At 35.7% G+C, this 18697-nt stretch overlaps 1 protein-coding gene across 10 annotated transcripts in view; it reads right to left on the minus strand.

The window, feature by feature from the left end:
- SCN3A (sodium voltage-gated channel alpha subunit 3) overlaps positions 1-18697 on the minus strand; it is a 115732-nt gene that overhangs the window by 10923 nt on the left and 86112 nt on the right. For all 10 annotated transcript variants that reach the window (XM_054549419.2, XM_054549418.2, XM_063712838.1 and 7 more), the window contains 4 exons: positions 17619-17739; positions 15982-16136; positions 15049-15222; positions 2326-2448 (listed from right to left, as the gene is read on the minus strand). In XM_054549419.2, coding sequence (XP_054405394.2) covers positions 2326-2448; positions 15049-15222; positions 15982-16136; positions 17619-17739 — 573 coding nt within the window. The remainder of the gene's footprint in view (positions 1-2325; positions 2449-15048; positions 15223-15981; positions 16137-17618; positions 17740-18697) is intronic.

The following is an 18697-nucleotide window of genomic DNA, read 5'->3' on the forward strand; positions in this document are numbered from 1 at the left end:
TAAATCTATATTCTCAGATCAAGTTAACTTTTTATGACTATGAAGAACAGGATTAGGAATTTACTGGGTCCCTTTTTTCCCCTGTTAGTAAATCTCAATAAAAAGGTATATTAAGTTAGGGGAAAAGGTGGAATTTATATCTGGACGTGACAGTACTGGATATGTTCCCATTATTATTACTTCAAAATCTCTTAAATGTTCACTTTGGAGCACATGCTACTTCATCAACCCAGGCTGACCTATTTCATGAAAGGAAAATTCATTCACTTCTCATTAAATTCAGGAGATATTAAGATGTATTTTGAAATCTTTATGAAAGTCGACAGTAATTTTTCTTATCTAATCTAGTTCATATTGGACCATTCTGTTAATCATTTATGTTAAATAAAAGTATTGTTTTATTTTAAGATACTGCAAACATTATTTTAGAAATCAGTACCAAGGAATCTTAATTTGACATCAAAACCAGAAATCCAAAATTGTAAACATTTCCTATGCTATTTGAATTTTGTTTCTTTTGGAAGTTAAGCCATATGCATTATACTTGCCAGAGAGAGAATGCATTCATTGGATTCTTAGTTTCTGTTTCTGGTTGGGCCAGTAAAGTCCCTTCCTCATCCCTCTTTTCCACTTATCACTAGAGATAGAAACTAAAAACCATGGCTTCAGGCTGTTAATAGCCTAAAACAATACAGAACAGCAATAACAAAATAAGGCGGGTTGGACAAGTTTGGTACACACCACCACAGGTTCTCCTGTTTTCAAGTAAATGCATAATACATTATCATAATTTGCATCTGGAATATTAATTGTGCTATACAACTGAATTAAAAATTCTAAACTTTGAATATTTTTCAGATTAAAGAAAATTTATAAGTTTTAAATTTAGCTCAATTGCTATCTCCCCTCATAAATGAACTGTTAATAGGAAACCATGGAACAAAATGAGAGCTTAAGTATTATGAGTAATGGTAAAAGTTTGGTTTGAAAAGAACTCGAAATTGTATACTAATCTTTATGAATTTTATCTTGTCTAACTTTCTTCAGCATTAGTAAGGAAATGAAATTACAATGTAAAAACCAAATATTTCTTTGATTACAATGATTCTGGAGAGTCTGGAGAGTGGCTTAATTCTCCCTGATGGGTGAACTTTAAAGTCAAGGTTGAAATATTTTTATTGCCCCAAACAAACCATCTCCTAACATCCTAACATAAAAGCCCTATGACCTAGAATAAATTAAATATCCACACACACTCACAAGCCAGATTAAACAAAACTGGCCTTTGTGCTGAATTCTACTGAGGGGCATGGCAAATGGGTGGTATCTATAATAAGTGTGATTTTATGTTTAGATACATAATATACATATTAAGGAAGAGAGGTGGGGAGGAAAATACAACTGCTATAGAAAAAGTGAACCTTATTCAGAATGCTCAATTAGAAAAAAAGATCTATAAAACAAACTCTGGGCCAGGCGCGGAGGCTCATGCCTGTAATCCCAGCACCTTGGGAGGCCGAGGTGGGCGGATCATGAGGTCAGGAGATCGAGACCATCCTGGCTAACACAGTGAAACCCCGTCTCTACTAAAAATACAAAAAATTAGCCGGGCGTGGTGGCAGGCGCCTGTAGTCCCAGCTACTCGGGAGGCTGAGGCAGGAGAATGGCGTGAACCCGGGAGGCGGAGGTTGCAGTGTGCTGAGATCACACCACTGCACTCCAGCCTGGGCGACAGAGTGAGACTCCATCTAAAAAACAAACAAACAAACAAACAAACTCTGGGGGTTGCCTGAAATGCTTAATTACCTTAACCCTTCACTTTGGATGTTATTTAGCAATTCGTTAGAGGCTAAAATTCAATGTTGTTTCCTTATGCAATAATTTTTATTACTGATATTAATTCAAGAAGCCAAGCACACAAAACCCATTTTACCTTTCATACATTACCAGTAATTTTGAAGGAATCAAACTATTGAGAGAAAGAAACTCCCCACCATGGACGAATGTCAGTAGTCAGTAGTCATTTCAAGGGGTGTAAGCAATGAAAAGAAATAACTGGCAGTCCAAGGTTTTTGAGTGTTGTAGAAACATATTTGAACTGTGACAGGAAGACCTGGATGCTAGTCTCAGTTCTGTCCTCCCAAAATTCTGAGAGCCTGTTTAAATAAACTCCAGTTTCAGAAGGCTAGGCTTTGTGATCTCTAAGATTTTTGCTCTAATTCTGTAATTCTATGAAATAAATATCAGAAGAGTATGGCACCCTTCTCTATCTAAATCATTACCTACATGTAATTTTGACATGAATAGAGTGTCTATTCTTCTTACCCTCATGCCTTCAAACCGGGATAAGGCTCTTAGAGGTCTTAAAGCTCTTAGTGTCCGTAATGATTTGATGGCACCGAGTTCTGAGTAGCCAAGAGCATTGGCTACCAGGCTAACCAAAGAAACCTACAAAAGGAAAAAAAAATTAATTAGTTCACCACGAAATAAACTGTTGATTGAAGGTATAGGGTGTGGTATCTATTTAGTGCAGACTAAATCCTAATTTGGACATACCTTGGCAACTTTCATCTTCCACATAGTGGGATCATCTTATATTGCCAGTCTCATCTCATACGATTGCTTTTTTTTAACCAATGAAACCAGAATACTTGCCCATATTTATAAAACACGTGTCAATATCTCCAGTTAGATATTTTATACCATGGACCCCTTTTCAACTTGTGCATATACCACTGATAATTCAGGATTGAGTTCAATGCCAGATCCTCCATGGATGTGTGCTTAATATTATTGATTAGAAATAATGTTTCTCCCTTGAATTTATGTAATATCTTTGTTATGCATTCTGGAAGCATTCACCATGTAATAGTGTTAACTGATTAGATATCTTATCTCCCTTTCCAGATCGTATACGTTTTTTATCAGCTGGGATGAAACATTGTTCTCTTAACATGTCTAACGCTGTCTGGTCAGATATACTTTAGCCAAAATATGTTGGATAAATAATTATTCCAGGGAAAATTTTTATCCAAACTACTGGACTTAAGATTTAGAATATAGTCCTCGTCATTCAGAGCGATGGTACAGCTTCCTGATACAGGCTGAGCATCCCTAATCTAAAAATCTGAAATCTAAAACGCTTTGAATTCTAACATGACACTCAAAAGAAATGCCCATTGGAGCATTTTGGATTTTGGATTTTTGGATTAGAGATGCTCAACTGACATAGAACGAATATTCCAAAATCCAAAACACTTCTGGTTTTTGATAAGACTCAACCTGTATTTATACTAAATTTTACTTAAATATATGAAAGATCAAAGACATGTCCTTTTTTGGGGGAGGAACTTTATTTGCTTCAATTTTCTTTCAATATAATAACATGTCTTCAGGTATAAATCCAAAGATGTAGCTACCATTACCATCACCTCTTTATGTGTGAGGAAGTTAGAGCGCCACCCCCACCCACAACAACAAAAGGATGCACAGCTAATAAGAGGTAGAATTGGCGATTTGAACCCAAATGATCTGACTTCAAAAGCATATCTTAACCTTTTGCATCCATTAAAAATGTTTGTTCTTCATCTGAATCATAGAGCACAGAAAATGATTTGAATGACCATCTTCTCAGTTCTTTCAAAGATGGTACATAACTAGTGCTTTCCTTAATTCATAAGAGAGAAATTAATTCATTATATCCACAATGGCTTAAGAGCATTAGGGCTTAATTTCCCATGAAAAAAGGCTGTTGAAAATGGATTTAAGTGAATCCTCCCAACAATCTTGTGAAATATGATGAAATCAATAATGTGCCCAAGAACACAGGATATAAAGAGTGATACCAAAACCAGAACCTAGGCTTTAACATCATATGAAGCCACTGTCCTCTCATTGTTTAATTTAGCATACATTTTAAGAATTGAACAGAATAATACATGACTTGACTACTAAACTTGATTAGTGGCAGGATAATTGATTGAGCTATTCATTTCTGTCTTACGTTTGCTGTTATAGGAGACTGGAAAGATTGGAAAGGTTATTAGAGAACACACAGGCTTCTATGTTCTATGCTCCTTTTCCTCAGGAGGAATTAACAGCTTCTTTATGTTTCTAGAGTTACTATCTGAAGATTTTTCTCAACCTCCCAACAAAGTCCTTTATTTGAGACATGGGATTTTAAAGGGACGTGACTGCAAATTTCTCAAGACCTTGAAGTAAGGAAGCTCATGCTTTGAAAAGAAAAGTAAAACTGGGTGTGATGGTCTATGCCTGTAATCCCAGTGCTTTGGGAGGCTGAGGTGGGAGGATCACTTAAGGCCATGAGTTCAAGGCCAGCCTGCGCAACAGAGTGAGACCTTATTTCAACAAAAAAAAATTAAAAAACGATTAGCCAGGGATGGTGGCTCACACTTGCAGCCTTAGCTATTTGGGAGGCTTAGGCAGGATGATTGCTTAAGCCCAGGAATTCTAGGTTACAGTGGCTATGATCACACCATTGCACTCCAGCCTGGGCTATAGAGTGAAAGCCTCTTTTCTCTTAAAAAAAAAAAAATAGTAAGGTAATATCCAGAACAGTGGGTTCTGGAAAGATAGGAAGTCATGGGTTCAAAGGTTGAAAGGCACCACCTGCATCTAACCACCCTACATGGCATGGAATTATGTGTTGTTAGAGAAGCTGGGCTTAATGAAGCTACACTTATTTTAATGGACCTCCTGTCCCAGAGGACATAGTGCCAGAGTTGCAGCTACAATATGTGAGGATGAGAGGAAATTAGCACCACATTTCTAGGCTACATATGTCCTAGAGTTTCTAGAAGTTCCCAAGGAAAGATCATAAAAAACTACCTGACATTGGATTTTCTGACAAATCTGTGCTGGGATCTGTGCATATTTGACTTATATAGGAAAATAAAGGGAATTTAAAATATTTTTAGGACTTTGAGAATACTCACTGCATATTGGTTTAATCAAATAACTTAAAAAGATTTTTCCACGCAAATCACTCTGATAAGATTATCACAATCTGATCAATCATATACATAAATATTTTTTTCTGGTTTGCATGACTTAAGCTACAATGTCATTTTGTATAAGGCAAAACCTTATTTTAGTGGTTTAACTGATGTGAAAAAATATGCTTTAAAAGCTATTTTGAAATAAGATCTTTCAAATCTCTATTATAAGTGGAGATAGCTCCTTGCAAGAATTTTAAAGATTTGCAACATACATGAAGTTTGAAGATAATGACTACATTGGTAGGGTGCTTTACAATTCACAGTGATCTCTTTCACTCTATCTTTGTGTCTCAGAATAGTGAAATGACCAATCCAAGGAAAGATGGCCACAGGTAAACATATAACTAGAATTTAGGTCTTCTGTTTTTATGTCTAATGTGTTTTTCACCTTAGCAAATTTGTCCCCAACCTTTCAATACATAGTGTTTTAATATTATCTCTTTTGTGCTAAACACAAAAGGCACTCTTGCCAATGTGTGCAAAGTATGAGATACCCATTTCCAAAAACTAAATTTTTAATACGAATTTACATGACCCTAGGTACCATATCACACTACACAGTAAATAAATGGAAATGTCTGTGATAGAGGTGTCAGGGGTTGGTTCAGTTGTCATCCACACCTTTCCACATTCTTATGGTAGCTGAGACTGAGAAAGAAAAGAATAATGTAGGATGGAGTTGATGGTTCCAAAGAAGAGTCTGGAAATCCTGTGACTCGTTAAGGAACCAAGCAATAGGAATTTTTTTTTCCTTGAAAATGGCTAAAGACAATGTTTAAAGTTCAACATGAACAAATAAAAGATAAAAACTCTATATCACCTCCATACATTCTGATGATATATTTTGATCTAAAAGCTTGTATAATTTTTGATGATAAGATCCATAAGCATTCTCATTAAAATCAGAATAAAAGAATATGCCCGTCGACAACATTATTATTTAACACTTTCTGGAAAAAGAAGAGTTATAAGAATTAGAGAAGTGGGAGAAATCATTGTTTGCAGATATATTGTTGTTATCTTAAAAAATCCCATAAGAGAATCAAGTGAAAAACTATTATAAACAATAATCTAATTATTTTAGGCGGTTGATAAATACATTTTTCATCTTAACTTTTAAAAAAGTTTGTGTAGGAGTCTTTTTGAACTACAAAAAACTTTAAAAATATAATTCAGAAAAAGTAAAAGTTAATAATAATTTAAAATTTTGTGAAGAAGAAAAGCAGAGAGGACAAATTTCACCAGATATTGATTATAAATCTACAGTAATTAAAGCTGTTATATTAGCAGACAAAGAGTGAACGAAATAAAATAAAGCTCAAATTAGGATGTCGATACTGAGATTTAGCACATGGATAAGGAGAGAATTTTAAATGAGAGGAGAAATAGAACAACTGATTATTCATTAAATGAGAAGCCAGATAGAAAAAAATAATACTAGAGCCTTACCTCACACCTTACACCAAATTAAATTCCAGGTTGGTCAAAAATTAAAACATAAAATGTAAACTAATGGACAAAGAAACAAAATTCTCAAACTAAAAAACTGAACAAAAAACCCAGAATATTTTTAATAGTCTTGAAATGGGTCTTCATAAACATGAGAAAACCAAGAGGAAAAAAATGTCTGATAAATTTGACTAAATCAATATGAAAAATTTATACATGACAAAAGAATTCAAGAGACAAAAGCTCAAATTAGAAAAATATTCCTACCACATGTGACAAAATACTAAATTTCCTTAATATAAAAAGAGCTTCTACAACTCATCCAGTAAAAGCTCATTAACCAAATAGTAAAACACATAGATTCTTTCTAAACTTTTACTATATCTGTTTGAACAACATATTTATTTATACCCCCTACTGAAGTTCAACTAGAAGAAAAGCAAAGGAATACAGACAAAGATAATAGGAGAAGAGACAACAAGAAGAGTTTTAAAACATTCTGGACTGTGGAAAGCACAGGAATAATTACTTTCTCATCAGAGAAAGAGCAGCAGAAACCCAGGTGCCTGCAGAAGCAACTCAAATTGTTTCAACAAATGCTCAGAAGGCTCTGGACCTGGAGGCATTTGGTTGCTCAAAAACAGAGGGGCAATTGATGGAGCTGAAAACAGAACTGATTAAAATTTTGTATACAGGAAAGCTAGACACTCTTGAGTCCCTTCACCCAACGCTCTCCAACCCTTCAAGAGAGCAGAATAAAATACAACTTCACAACTTCTGGAGTAAAATCTGTACTTGCTACAGACATCAGAACATTTAAACAGTTATCTACATTGTTGTTGGGTTTCCCTGCAATACCATAGATGTCTCTTCCAGTATATCCTGAAGTTGAGTTTTTCCCATTAATAGTACTGAGGGGCTTAAATAGCACATGGATTAGCTCAGTATTTCTTAGGACAAGGGCACCCGGAATTTCAGATTGCTAGCTGCACACATTCCTGCTTCCACCACAGAGGAGCCCTATTTCCTATCTGCTGAGTAGTTCCTAGAAAAGGGCTCAGATAGTGGTGAGGGGCAGGTACAAAGCTGCCATGGGAATGGTAGCAGAGAGCTCTAGTGAAGATGGGAGGTTGGGGATACTTGTGACAGAGGGATTTGGCCAGCTGGGGTGGGTAAGGTGTACAGCAGGAATAGAGCGCAGGCTTCCAGAGGCTGTGGGAAGTGCAGTCCCTATGCAATCTCAGTCAGAAATGGAAGTCCAGGCTGGGGGTGGTGGCTCATGCATGTAATCCTAGCATTTTGGGAGACTGAAGCAGGAGGGTTGCTTGAGCCTAGGAGTTTGAGGTTACAGCGAGCTGTGATTGCACCACTGCACTCCATCCTGGGTGACAGAGAGAGACTTTGTCTCCTAAAGAAAAAAAAGGATAATTTATTTTTATGTAAGGGGAGTTTGTAAGTTTGTAATTCAAGGGCCACCTCTTTGCTTTCTCTTCTACTTTTATCTTTATGGTTTATTTATTGGTCTTTAACTTTATACATGATTAGAAAATTCACAATGCTCACATGCTATATAAAAGCAAATACCTTGGTCATTGTGGTATTGTTTATAATAGCAGGAAGCAGACGATCTAAGCGTTCATCCCTGGGGAAAGGATGAGTAAAATCTGGTGCACTCATCATTGGTGACTACAATGTGGTACAGAGAAGCCATGAGTTTCACAGGAATTTTCACTTAAACATTCCAAACACTATGTGCAGTGGGGGAGGGGTCTTTAAAATGAAGACTTTGAATCAGGTGATCTCTCTAAGTTTATTTCTTTGTCTGGAATTCTTAATTTGGCAATTTCAAGATGATTAAATTAAAAAAAAAACTAACATCTGTGTCCACCAACTATAAGTTAAGCACATAATTATTATAGAATTTAGGCTAGAAAATGGTTATATGGAAGTAATCATACACAGATTCAAATAAAATTTTTGCTGACTGTAAAAAAAAAACACTATATGTTCTTTATGTTGAAAAAGAACAAATCAAAGTATCTTTGTTAACAGATGCATCATCTTCAAGCACGCTCCTAGAAAAAATTTTAAAGTGCAATTTTGATTCATTGTGAGCATAATTACTTCTGTTTATGAAGTGTGTAATTATGACTGTATCTTCAGGTGTAATTATTTCTTTTTGGAAAGATATGAATTGTTTTTGACATTTTATGTAATGAATGTATGTTACATGTTACTTAACTAGATAACTACTCTGTGGCTCAATTTTCCCATCTACACACTAGGAAAGTAACAGTAGATGCTACATAAGTTGTTGTGAAGACTAAACAAATTAAGCATTGAAGACAAAGGACAATTTATAGCTCAATTAAGGTTGGTTGTTATTAGTATTACAAATGATAACGCTTGTTTGCCTTTACTGTCACCATTTAGAATCCTGGCTGATGAATTGCATTCCACAGGGAGGCCTTTAAGAAGAGAAAGAGTGATGTAGGTCTTCCTAAAACGTATATTTGCAGAGGTCGTGACTGGAGGCAGGAACATTTAGTAAGCTATTGCTTGGTCCAGTTGATTGCAGGGGTGTTGATGTGCTGAAGAGGAGGGGCGAGACTGTCCACTCATTTATTAGTCAATAAAATGGAGAAGAACTTACTGATTGATTGGTTGTGAGGGGTGAAAGGCAGAAAGGCTGAAGATGACATCTGGCCTGGATTTATACAAACATTACCATCAGACTAAGTAGGGAATTTGGAAGAAATGCATGACTTAGAGGGGAAACATGATGAACGTGTGCAGATAGCAGGTGTATTAACATTTATTATCTAGGAAGCAGTTAGAAGTATGGGTTGGAGTTTAACAAAAGACCAGAATTAGAGATTAAAAGTCTCTATTAAAAGCCATACTCTTTCAACGAATGGGCTATAGAAATTTATAGCTACATTAGTAGGATTATCTTTTTAAACCTGGCCTGTGAGAAATTTTTCTTATTAATTAATTAATAATGCTAAGGGAGAATTAAATTCTTCCAAGAAATGGACGAAATGAATCATTTCTATCAGAAGACATTTATAGAAAAACTCAAATCACATACTAGACTGCCTACACGGAAATATATCCAGAGAGAGAGATCAGAAATTAATATGAAATGACAAAAATTTATAATTATTTAGTTCCTTTACCCCAAAGCTCTTTTAATTTATTCTAATTCTCTCCATGAGAGTGCTAGATAAAATTCAAGGCAGGTGTCTGCATATTAGCAAGGCACCATCTCATTGCTTTCATTCACCACCACTTATACGGAATCACCTTCGGTGTCATATGGGAACTCTTTGACTAGTTCAGCACAATATGCCAAATAGATCTGTGCCCTATTGTAAAATATGGATCAAAGAACCCAGTGTTGGGTAAAGGTTGCTCTACCACCTGCTAGCTGTATGACATTTCTAAACCTGTGAAATAGAGATAACATCTGTAGCAAAATAGAAATAATAATATGAAAAATCAAAAGCTTGTTAAAAAGATTAATAAATACTTTGTAAGTAAAAGAGACATTTATAATGAGGTTTGTAATGTAGGGGTTAGAAACACAGTCATTAGAGCCAGACAACTTGGGTACCAAATCCAGCTTGGCCACTTATTAGTTCTGTTAACATGGGAAAGTAACTTAACCTCTCTTTGTCTTAGTTTCCCTACCTGCAAATTGAGAATAGTTGTTTCTAACTCATAGAATTTTGAAGATTAGATGAGTTAACACATGTGAAGTGCTTTTGGTGGCACCTGTACACAGTGTGCATTAAATCAGGGTAGTAATTTTCACTATTATTATGTAAGGCTCTTAATTAGCGCCATTCCCACAATAAGTGCTTACAAAGTACTAGGCATAATATGTTGCTACTACTATTACTACTACTAACAATCTAGCTCCATTACTGAGGTTGCCAATATGTCAATAATAAATGTCAAGAACTAAGGCAGGAAATACTAGATCCTAGGGGTTGCTGGCAAATGGAAATACATATTAGGATCAGAAAGTGTCCCTATGGTGCTTTTGTTCACCTCAACAGAGCAGCTTATGGGATTCTAAGGAGCCTGTGATTAAGCAGGAAAAGAATTCCAAAGCCATAATATCAAGCATCTCCTTTTAACCTGTGATGTGGTGAAAATTACCTGTGAGCAATAAATACTTCATGATGGTTGAATCTTTTACTAGAGTTTGTTTTTCACACGTTAGCATGTTAGGATGTTTTAGAATCAAACGAAGTTTTTATGAGAGATGCTCAGATGCATTTTCTCAGAGATGACTGCAAAAATTGATAAGGACCTCAAGAAATCTGATGTTTTCAATACATTTTAAATAAATATTAATTAAATTATGTATTTAGTTCATTGTGTGGTCAATAGCAGCATCTATAGTATAGTTTGTGTAGTTATAGAATGGTATAGTAAGGTATATTTTGTTTTTTAAAATGAACATAGTATCTTTTTGACCTTCAGCTGAGAAGAAAAGAATTGTACAGAATCTGAAAAAGTGGTCCTCTAGTGCAGTATTCTGGAAGGCAGAGGCATGAGTTAAGTTGCCCTTGATTCCATCCTGAAGTATCATACTTGCTGTCTCCATTTCTTCATCTTCATTATTTTCCCTCATCCACAACACCAATGACCTTCATTTTGCCAATCCAAATGTCAATTTTATATACCAATATTGCTTGAATTTTGACTTTTTTTTCACTGTACCCTTTGATAAAATTGATCACCTCTCCTTTGGAAAAACCCAACTATCTTCTCTGGGTTTCTATGACACCATGCATATTTTGTTTTCCTTTTAATTACTACTTCTCAGTCTAATTTACTGGCTGGTTCTCCTTTGCCCAACTTCTAAATGTTATAGTGTCTCCAGAGTTTTGTTCTGGGTTGCCTTGTTTATTTGCATTCTCTGCCTAGGTGAGCTAAAACAGGTTCGTAGCTTCAAATGCCGTATACATCTTGATGACCCTTAAATTTATATGCATAAGATTCTGGATTCTCTCCTGAGCTCTAGATCTGTATAAAGTTCAGTACCTTGTTTTGAATGTCTAATAAGCATCTCAAATGAATATATATCAAATGAATACATCTGTCTCCCACCCACCATCTACCTACCCTGCCAAATCTTTTTTCTGATATTCCCCATCCCAGTTAATGGTTCTATCCTCTACCCATTTGTTCACAGTGAAAGAAAATCCATTTGTTTAATCCTCTCTTTTCTTCACTCCACACATCAAGCCCATCAGTAAGTCTCATCACCTTGGTCTAAAATCTCCACTTTCCTGCATTATTAAAACAGCCTCCTAATTGATCTTTCTGCTTTTACTCTTTGCCCGCCCCCCCCCATAGCCAGATATGATCATTTTGTAACAGTAGGTCAGATCCCTGCTTATCCTGCTGCTGGGGCTTCTCATGGTGATTATAACTAATATATGATAGATTGCATAATATTAATATATATGATGTATAATAAATTACAATAAAATACGAACTTCTTGCCATGGCCGCTATGTACTTTTTGAGTTCGGTTTCTACCACTCTCACTCATGTTTCATCACACACAAGTACACCAGTTTCTTTCTGTCTCTTTAATCTCCTTGGCTCATTCCCACTTCAAGCCATTCTGCTGCTTCTCCTCTCTTCTCCCAGATCTTCAAATGACTGGCACCCTCCCCCATGCACCTCCTTAGACACCCTCCTGGACACTAGCTGACGCACTGCTCCTGCCCTCCCTCCACTTCCCCAAACACGCAGTAATTTACCAGCCTAGTACCCTGTTTTATTTCATAGCAATGATCTGCCTTTATCTTATTTTTAGATTTTACTTGTTTACACGTTTCCTGTCTGTTCCTCTCCTCCAATAGAGTGTAAGCTTAACAAGGCTAGGTCTGTTTTGTTCATTTCTCCTTTGTCTTGAATGGCATATGATCCTTTATAAGGTACTCAAAAATATTTATTGAATCAATGAATGAATTTTAGGAAATTACAAAGATATCTCACTATAAATCTAATTTTACTTTTAGACAGAGAATTGAAGAGGTTACATTTTTTACACAGACCTATTTCTCAAGTATGTGAATGTAGTTTTTGAAAGATACATTTGAGAGGAAGTTCTTTTGGTGTTCTATTTATTTTCTTGCTTCATTGATTGCTTCCTTTCTTTACCTTTCTGTGACTGTTTAATTTTGTTACAGCGATATACCCTATGAACTTTAAACTCTTTAAGTCCATTTTACTTGTACTTTCAAACACTGTTTTAACCTTATATTTACTTTAGCTTAGTGAATCCCCAGTACTTAGAGGACAAGCTGTTATCTGAGGTTGCATTAACTCATGTATTTAACCCCTGCTTCGGGAAAATTAAGAAAATAGACTCATTTAAGATACAGTAACTTGCCCAAAGGAGGAGGCTTTCAGTACCCAGTTCCAATCTGCTAATTTTAACTCACTAAAAGCAAAGTAATTTGGGGGTACCATTCGTTTGTCATTCATTTAAACATTACTCAATAGATGTCTAAATGTCTGTGTTAGGTGTGCAAGGATAAAAACATGATGGAAAACCCCCAACCTCAAGAGATTTTTACATCATGATCATGTTTTCTATATAAGGGAAGTACATAGAAATACTTGAAGTACAATGCAGTAGTTCAGTAAATGTAAGTCAGAATTTTCTAGAAAACTTCTATCACATTTTAAAATAACCTTGCCGAGCACAGTGGCTCATGCCTGTAATCCCAGCATTTGGGAGGCCAAGGTGGGTGGATCACCTGAGGTCAGGAGTTTGAGACCAACCTGGCCAACACGGCGAAACCCTGTCTCTACTAAAAATACAAAAAAATTAGCCATGTGTGGTGCGGGCACCTGTAATCCCAGCTACTCGAGAGGCTGAGGCAGGAGAATCACTTGAACCCCAGAGACAGAGATTGCAGTGAGCCAAGATCATGCCATTGCACTCCAGCCTAGGCAAGAAGAGCGAAACTGCATCTCAAAAATGAAAAAAGATCATAATCTTCATACATGATAAAAATCTTTTTGAACCAGAAAGGATCATTGAATGTATTTAGTGTTCCATCTTTGACAGAGAAGGTGGAGATTTTAAATGCTAAATCTCAAAGCCAGTCTGATGCCAGTCTGATACATACACACACACACACACACACACACACACACACACATTTGCCTATTACAACTAATACATTTATAATGGATCAGTTAGGCAGAAAATCTATGAGGGAAAGAAGCACTGAATTGAGAATTAGTAAATTTGGACACGTATCAACTTTATTATTAAGAAGCTGTGTTATCTCCAAAAAATATTTAAACTAAGGCTTTAGTCTCCTCATGTCTTGAATAAACCCTAGATATTCCTTAAGGTCCACTCTAGCTGCAGAATGTGAAAATACTAAGTTTCCATTTGTGGATAGCTTTTCAGAGTTATGTTGAAATTCATCTCTATTATTAATGAAAGGCCAGCCAAGGAAATTGAAAGTCATTTCTGGTCTATTAAAAGTGACTTGGCAGCGGATTTCTTATCAACTTAAAGGGTTAAACACATTTTGGTTATATAATTGTGAATATGTGTTTGTGGGAGGAAGAAGAGTAGAATCTGGATAGACCCAGACTTGTCAAAAATGAGAAAAAGAACGAATGCATACATATGGCAATCATCGATTCATATTGGCAAGTGTTAGAGCTAAAAATAAGGTGCTTTGTGATTGCTAGGAAATGGCTAGAGATAGTATTTGAAGCACCTTTTTGAAGTTTTGTTAGTATTTGAAGTTTTGTTAGGAGGCTGTGAAGCCTTGTGCAATGGAATATCACAGACTACAAGGAATCAGAGGACTGTCATGTTGTCCCAGTGCCTCTCCGTCATTTGCAATAAAAAAACAGGCTGCAAGTCAGATAGATTCCATAATTGGCAATGTTCCTATGACTACTCACGCCAGGGTAATCAGATTCAGAACAGACCTACACCTAACTCTTTGCATGGTAAATACCTGATTAGCTATTGGGATCTAACTACCGATTTAAAAATGGAAATGCATTTTGTTGTGTCTGTGGGTATGTGGCTGTGGCTGAATAAACTCAGTACATGGGTTAATTTCACAGTATTTAGTCACACGTACTCTAGGAAGAGATTAAAGTGCAGTTTACACAATTTCTGACCTTCAGTCACTTTTGATTTTGCCTCTTGGAGATGTTTGTTTGTTTTTTTAAACTGAACTGTTAATAAGCTAAGTGCTTACATCTGTCAATTAACATATTATTTATCTATTACTTACCTTGAGGCACTTAACTTTCAGAAAAATAAAAGCTGTCTGTTTGTGGTAAAGAACAACTCTCCCTGTGTTTGCTCTTACCACTGCCCATGTTTTTAGGACCTCCTCTACTCTTTCCCGTGAGATATTCCTCATTGTTGCATATGTTATAGTTTTGTTTAAATAACTGCATAATTATGTCATCATTAGTGAAAGTCAGTTTTAATAACAGAAATATATGAAATGTCAAACTTGCCTCTTTTAAAAACAATTTTATAAAAATCACTCAAGATACTTACATCAACGATCAAGAAATCTAGCCAGCACCAGGCATTAGTGAAATACGTTTGAAATCCATAAGCAACCCATTTGAGAAGCATTTCCAGAATGAATATATAGGTAAAGACTTTGTCAGCATATTCTAGCATGGTTTTGATAGTCTTTCGCTGTTCAATGTATATATCTTCAAAGGCCTGTGAATCAAAAATATTTTATTTTACTTAAATGGCTTGCTTCTTCTAAATATTTGAAAAAAATTGCTTAGTATAATAGTGAGTACAAAACAATAATTTGATTATTGATATTTTACATAAACATTGAACATCAGACAAAATCTAAAGACTAAAACTAAGTGTGAAAATGCTGGCAGGGCAACGTCATGCCTTTAGTGATTTAGAATGTGCTTTCTTTCCTACTTCTCACCCCTAAGTCTCTATCTCAATTACTGTTACAAAGACATGCTTTTAATGAAATAATATGAACTCAGAAATAACTAGAAGTTCTGTTAATGAGGGACAGAATTGGCCTATTCAAACATTACTTTGTACAATTTCCTGAATGATCTGGCTTATTTTGAGAGAATAAGTTGATTATACTTGAAAAAAAACCCTAAAATACACTTTTAGTCCATAAATGTTAATCCAATTATTAGGGAAAACTGGATAGTATTTGACAGGGAAAGTAACGTGGTTACAGAATGTCTCTGCAAATGGTTGTCTCAGTGAGGAAAACATCTGTTAGATAAACACCAGATGAGAAATTCCATCTGGCTGTTTCATGGTGCTGATTTGTTCTGAACTGAATTTTGCATCGTTAAACCTTGGGTGCCAAGCTCTGCAAGACAGGGATATGCCTTTTCTTTTGATTCTGAAGCTCAGTGTTTGCATCTGGTAATTTTGGAGAATAAACTATTTCACCAGAGTCTGATTCTTGCCAATATGCATTTCACTTACCAATGCACCACTACTGAGAAGGATCATGAACACAATGAAAGTCTCAAACCAGTTGTGCTCAACAATGCTGTAGCAGGTTTTTCGAAGATTCCACCAGATCTTCCCTTTGCCTTCTTCTGTACTTACTTGACAGAATGGAAACTTTTTAATACATCCTAAAAATCAAATATAGTTAATTAAAAAATATATTTTAATCTCAAATAGGAAAAAATAAACTTTCTTGCTCCTTCCCCACTCCACTTCCAGGTAATCATTTCATAGGGTAACCATCTCCTTCATTTCCTAGTTATTGTCAGCATCCCTCCTGTATAATGAATTATTCTCAGACTTATATACTCAGCCAGCTACTTAGAATTCAAGGAAATGTTTTATCTAGGTTTGCTTAAGTAACAATGGTTTCATTCTTCACCACCAGTCAGGATTATTTTGCCTCAAGGCCATTGATGAAAATAGTCCAGGTGCATCTCTCAGGTTTGAGGCAAAACTACATGTTTGATTTGTTTATTCATATTTTAATGTGATCCTGGGTTTTCAATTCTTTTCATGCACACATGCGCAGAAAATCTTGCTGTCTTCCCAGGCATCAGCCACTGTCAATTTTCCGAAGCTAATTTATTTTTCAGCCTCAGTGCTTTTCTTAGTCACACCTATGACTCAGCTCGTCAGTCAGTATCTCTTTTCCCTTTGTCCTCCCCCTCCTAGCTTTCACATTATTTCTAACTCCCATCCACTCTTCTGCTGTAAGTCTCTGAGCTACTACTCATCAGATTAAGTCCAATCACATTGAATAATAGATATTCATTGATTTGTGTGCAAGACACTGTGCTGCTTTCTGTGAAAACAGCTATTGCTTTCCCTGCCAAAGCTTCACAATACAGTTACATCTCAAAACAGCTCTAGCCAGAGCACATTAACCACATTGGAACTGTAAGGGAGGGAATGTAATTACTGTAGCATCTATAAATCAAATCACCCCATTGCCAAGGAGTTCTGAAGGGATTACAATATCAATGACATGACATTCTAGAATGCCATTTATCTCATAGGGTCAGCTTCCTCACATTATGGAGAATGAGAAAAAAATAGACCTATCAGATCATTTTAATTGTCCAGGAATAGTCACTGCTGTAAGTATAATCCAGAAATCTAGACAGATTAACTTTTTAAAAGACAAAAAAGGAAAATAAAGATAAACATGCCTTCACTATTTATTTTAAATATTTTTCTTATTTAATTTAATTTATGTATTTATTTTGAGACAGGGTCTTGCTCTGTTGCCCAGGCTGAAGTGCAGTGGCATAATCATGGCTTACTGCAGCCTCGACTCCCTGCAAAAGCTCTAAGATACAGCTGTGGCTGAGGTAGCAGCGACCACAGGCATGTACAACCATGTCAAGCTAATTTATTTTTTCTTTATTATTATTTTTTTTTTGTAGAGGCAAAGCCTTACTACATTTCCCAGGGTGGTCTTAAACTCCTGGGGTCAAGCAATCCTCCTACCTTAGTCTCCCAAAATTTTGGGGTTACAGGCATAAGCCACCACACCTCGTTTCATAAATTTTTTTTTAAATGAGGCATATTCAGTCTCTGTAAAGAACAAGCGGAGATTGTATTTAATCACATTAGAGCTTGTTTACCTTCAGTAAAACAAGCTTCCGGTTTAAGGTCTTCTTCGGGTTCAGTTTCAGCTTGTTCACCTTCTCGGGGTAGAACAACATCAACTGTGCTTCCTTCAGATGAGCTGGTTGCATTTAATTTCTGGAAACAAAATCCCATTTCAAAGATGTGATTTTGCCCCTTTTATTTAACTAACTGGGAAATACTGTGTCATTGTGTGAAAAAAAATGCTAGTGATAGCATTTAACTCTATTAGCATTACTGATCATTACGTACTAATAACTTAACATAAATCAAGTCATACTATTCAAAATAATGTGACTACTGACCTGAATCAGACAAAAAAAGTTTAGACAACATACAGTGTTGGTCTGGAATGGACAGATTATACTGATTAACTTGTTTTATGATCTGCATTTGTATATGAATGCCATATGAATATAACTTAATACATTGAGGCCAAACCAAGAATAGTTGGATAAAGTGGTATGCTGACATCTAGCAATGATTATGTTAATTAAAATACATAAAATCAAATTTTAATTTCCACCTCTTCGGATGGAAATTTTCAGAGGGCAAAGAATATTACCAGTTGTTTCTAAGTATTGTCCATGTTTCTATAATTTTAGAAAGAAAGAGCAGCACATTAACATTAGTCACAGTCATTATATTTCAACTTTGCGCTCTATTTTTCTCTGGCTTACATAATTTTCTTCTTATTTTACTAGAAGAAAAATGATGGATCGCTCTCTTTTTTTGAACTGCATTACTGAATTCAATACTTGTCAAAGAATTCTAAATGAAATGGAAATTTCTTCATAAATGGCATTGTCCAGGATCTCTATAGACTTTCATTAGGAGCACATTCTGAATTCAATGTGTGATCCGGCTGTGAATATTTCCTTTAACTAAATCATTGTGACATGCCACATGGCTAGAAGAGCCACTGTAATATTACAAGAATAAATAATAAGTACTCTGAGATCACTTGGGAAGACAGGATTGTGCAATGTTTTATGAAAACAGATGCAAAGACATGACACACAGCACAACCTAGGTAATGTAAAGCTTTTAAGATGAACAACAGTGCATGGACATG

This window comes from Pongo abelii, chromosome 11 (assembly GCF_028885655.2).
Source record: "Pongo abelii isolate AG06213 chromosome 11, NHGRI_mPonAbe1-v2.0_pri, whole genome shotgun sequence".
NCBI lineage: Eukaryota > Metazoa > Chordata > Mammalia > Primates > Hominidae > Pongo > Pongo abelii.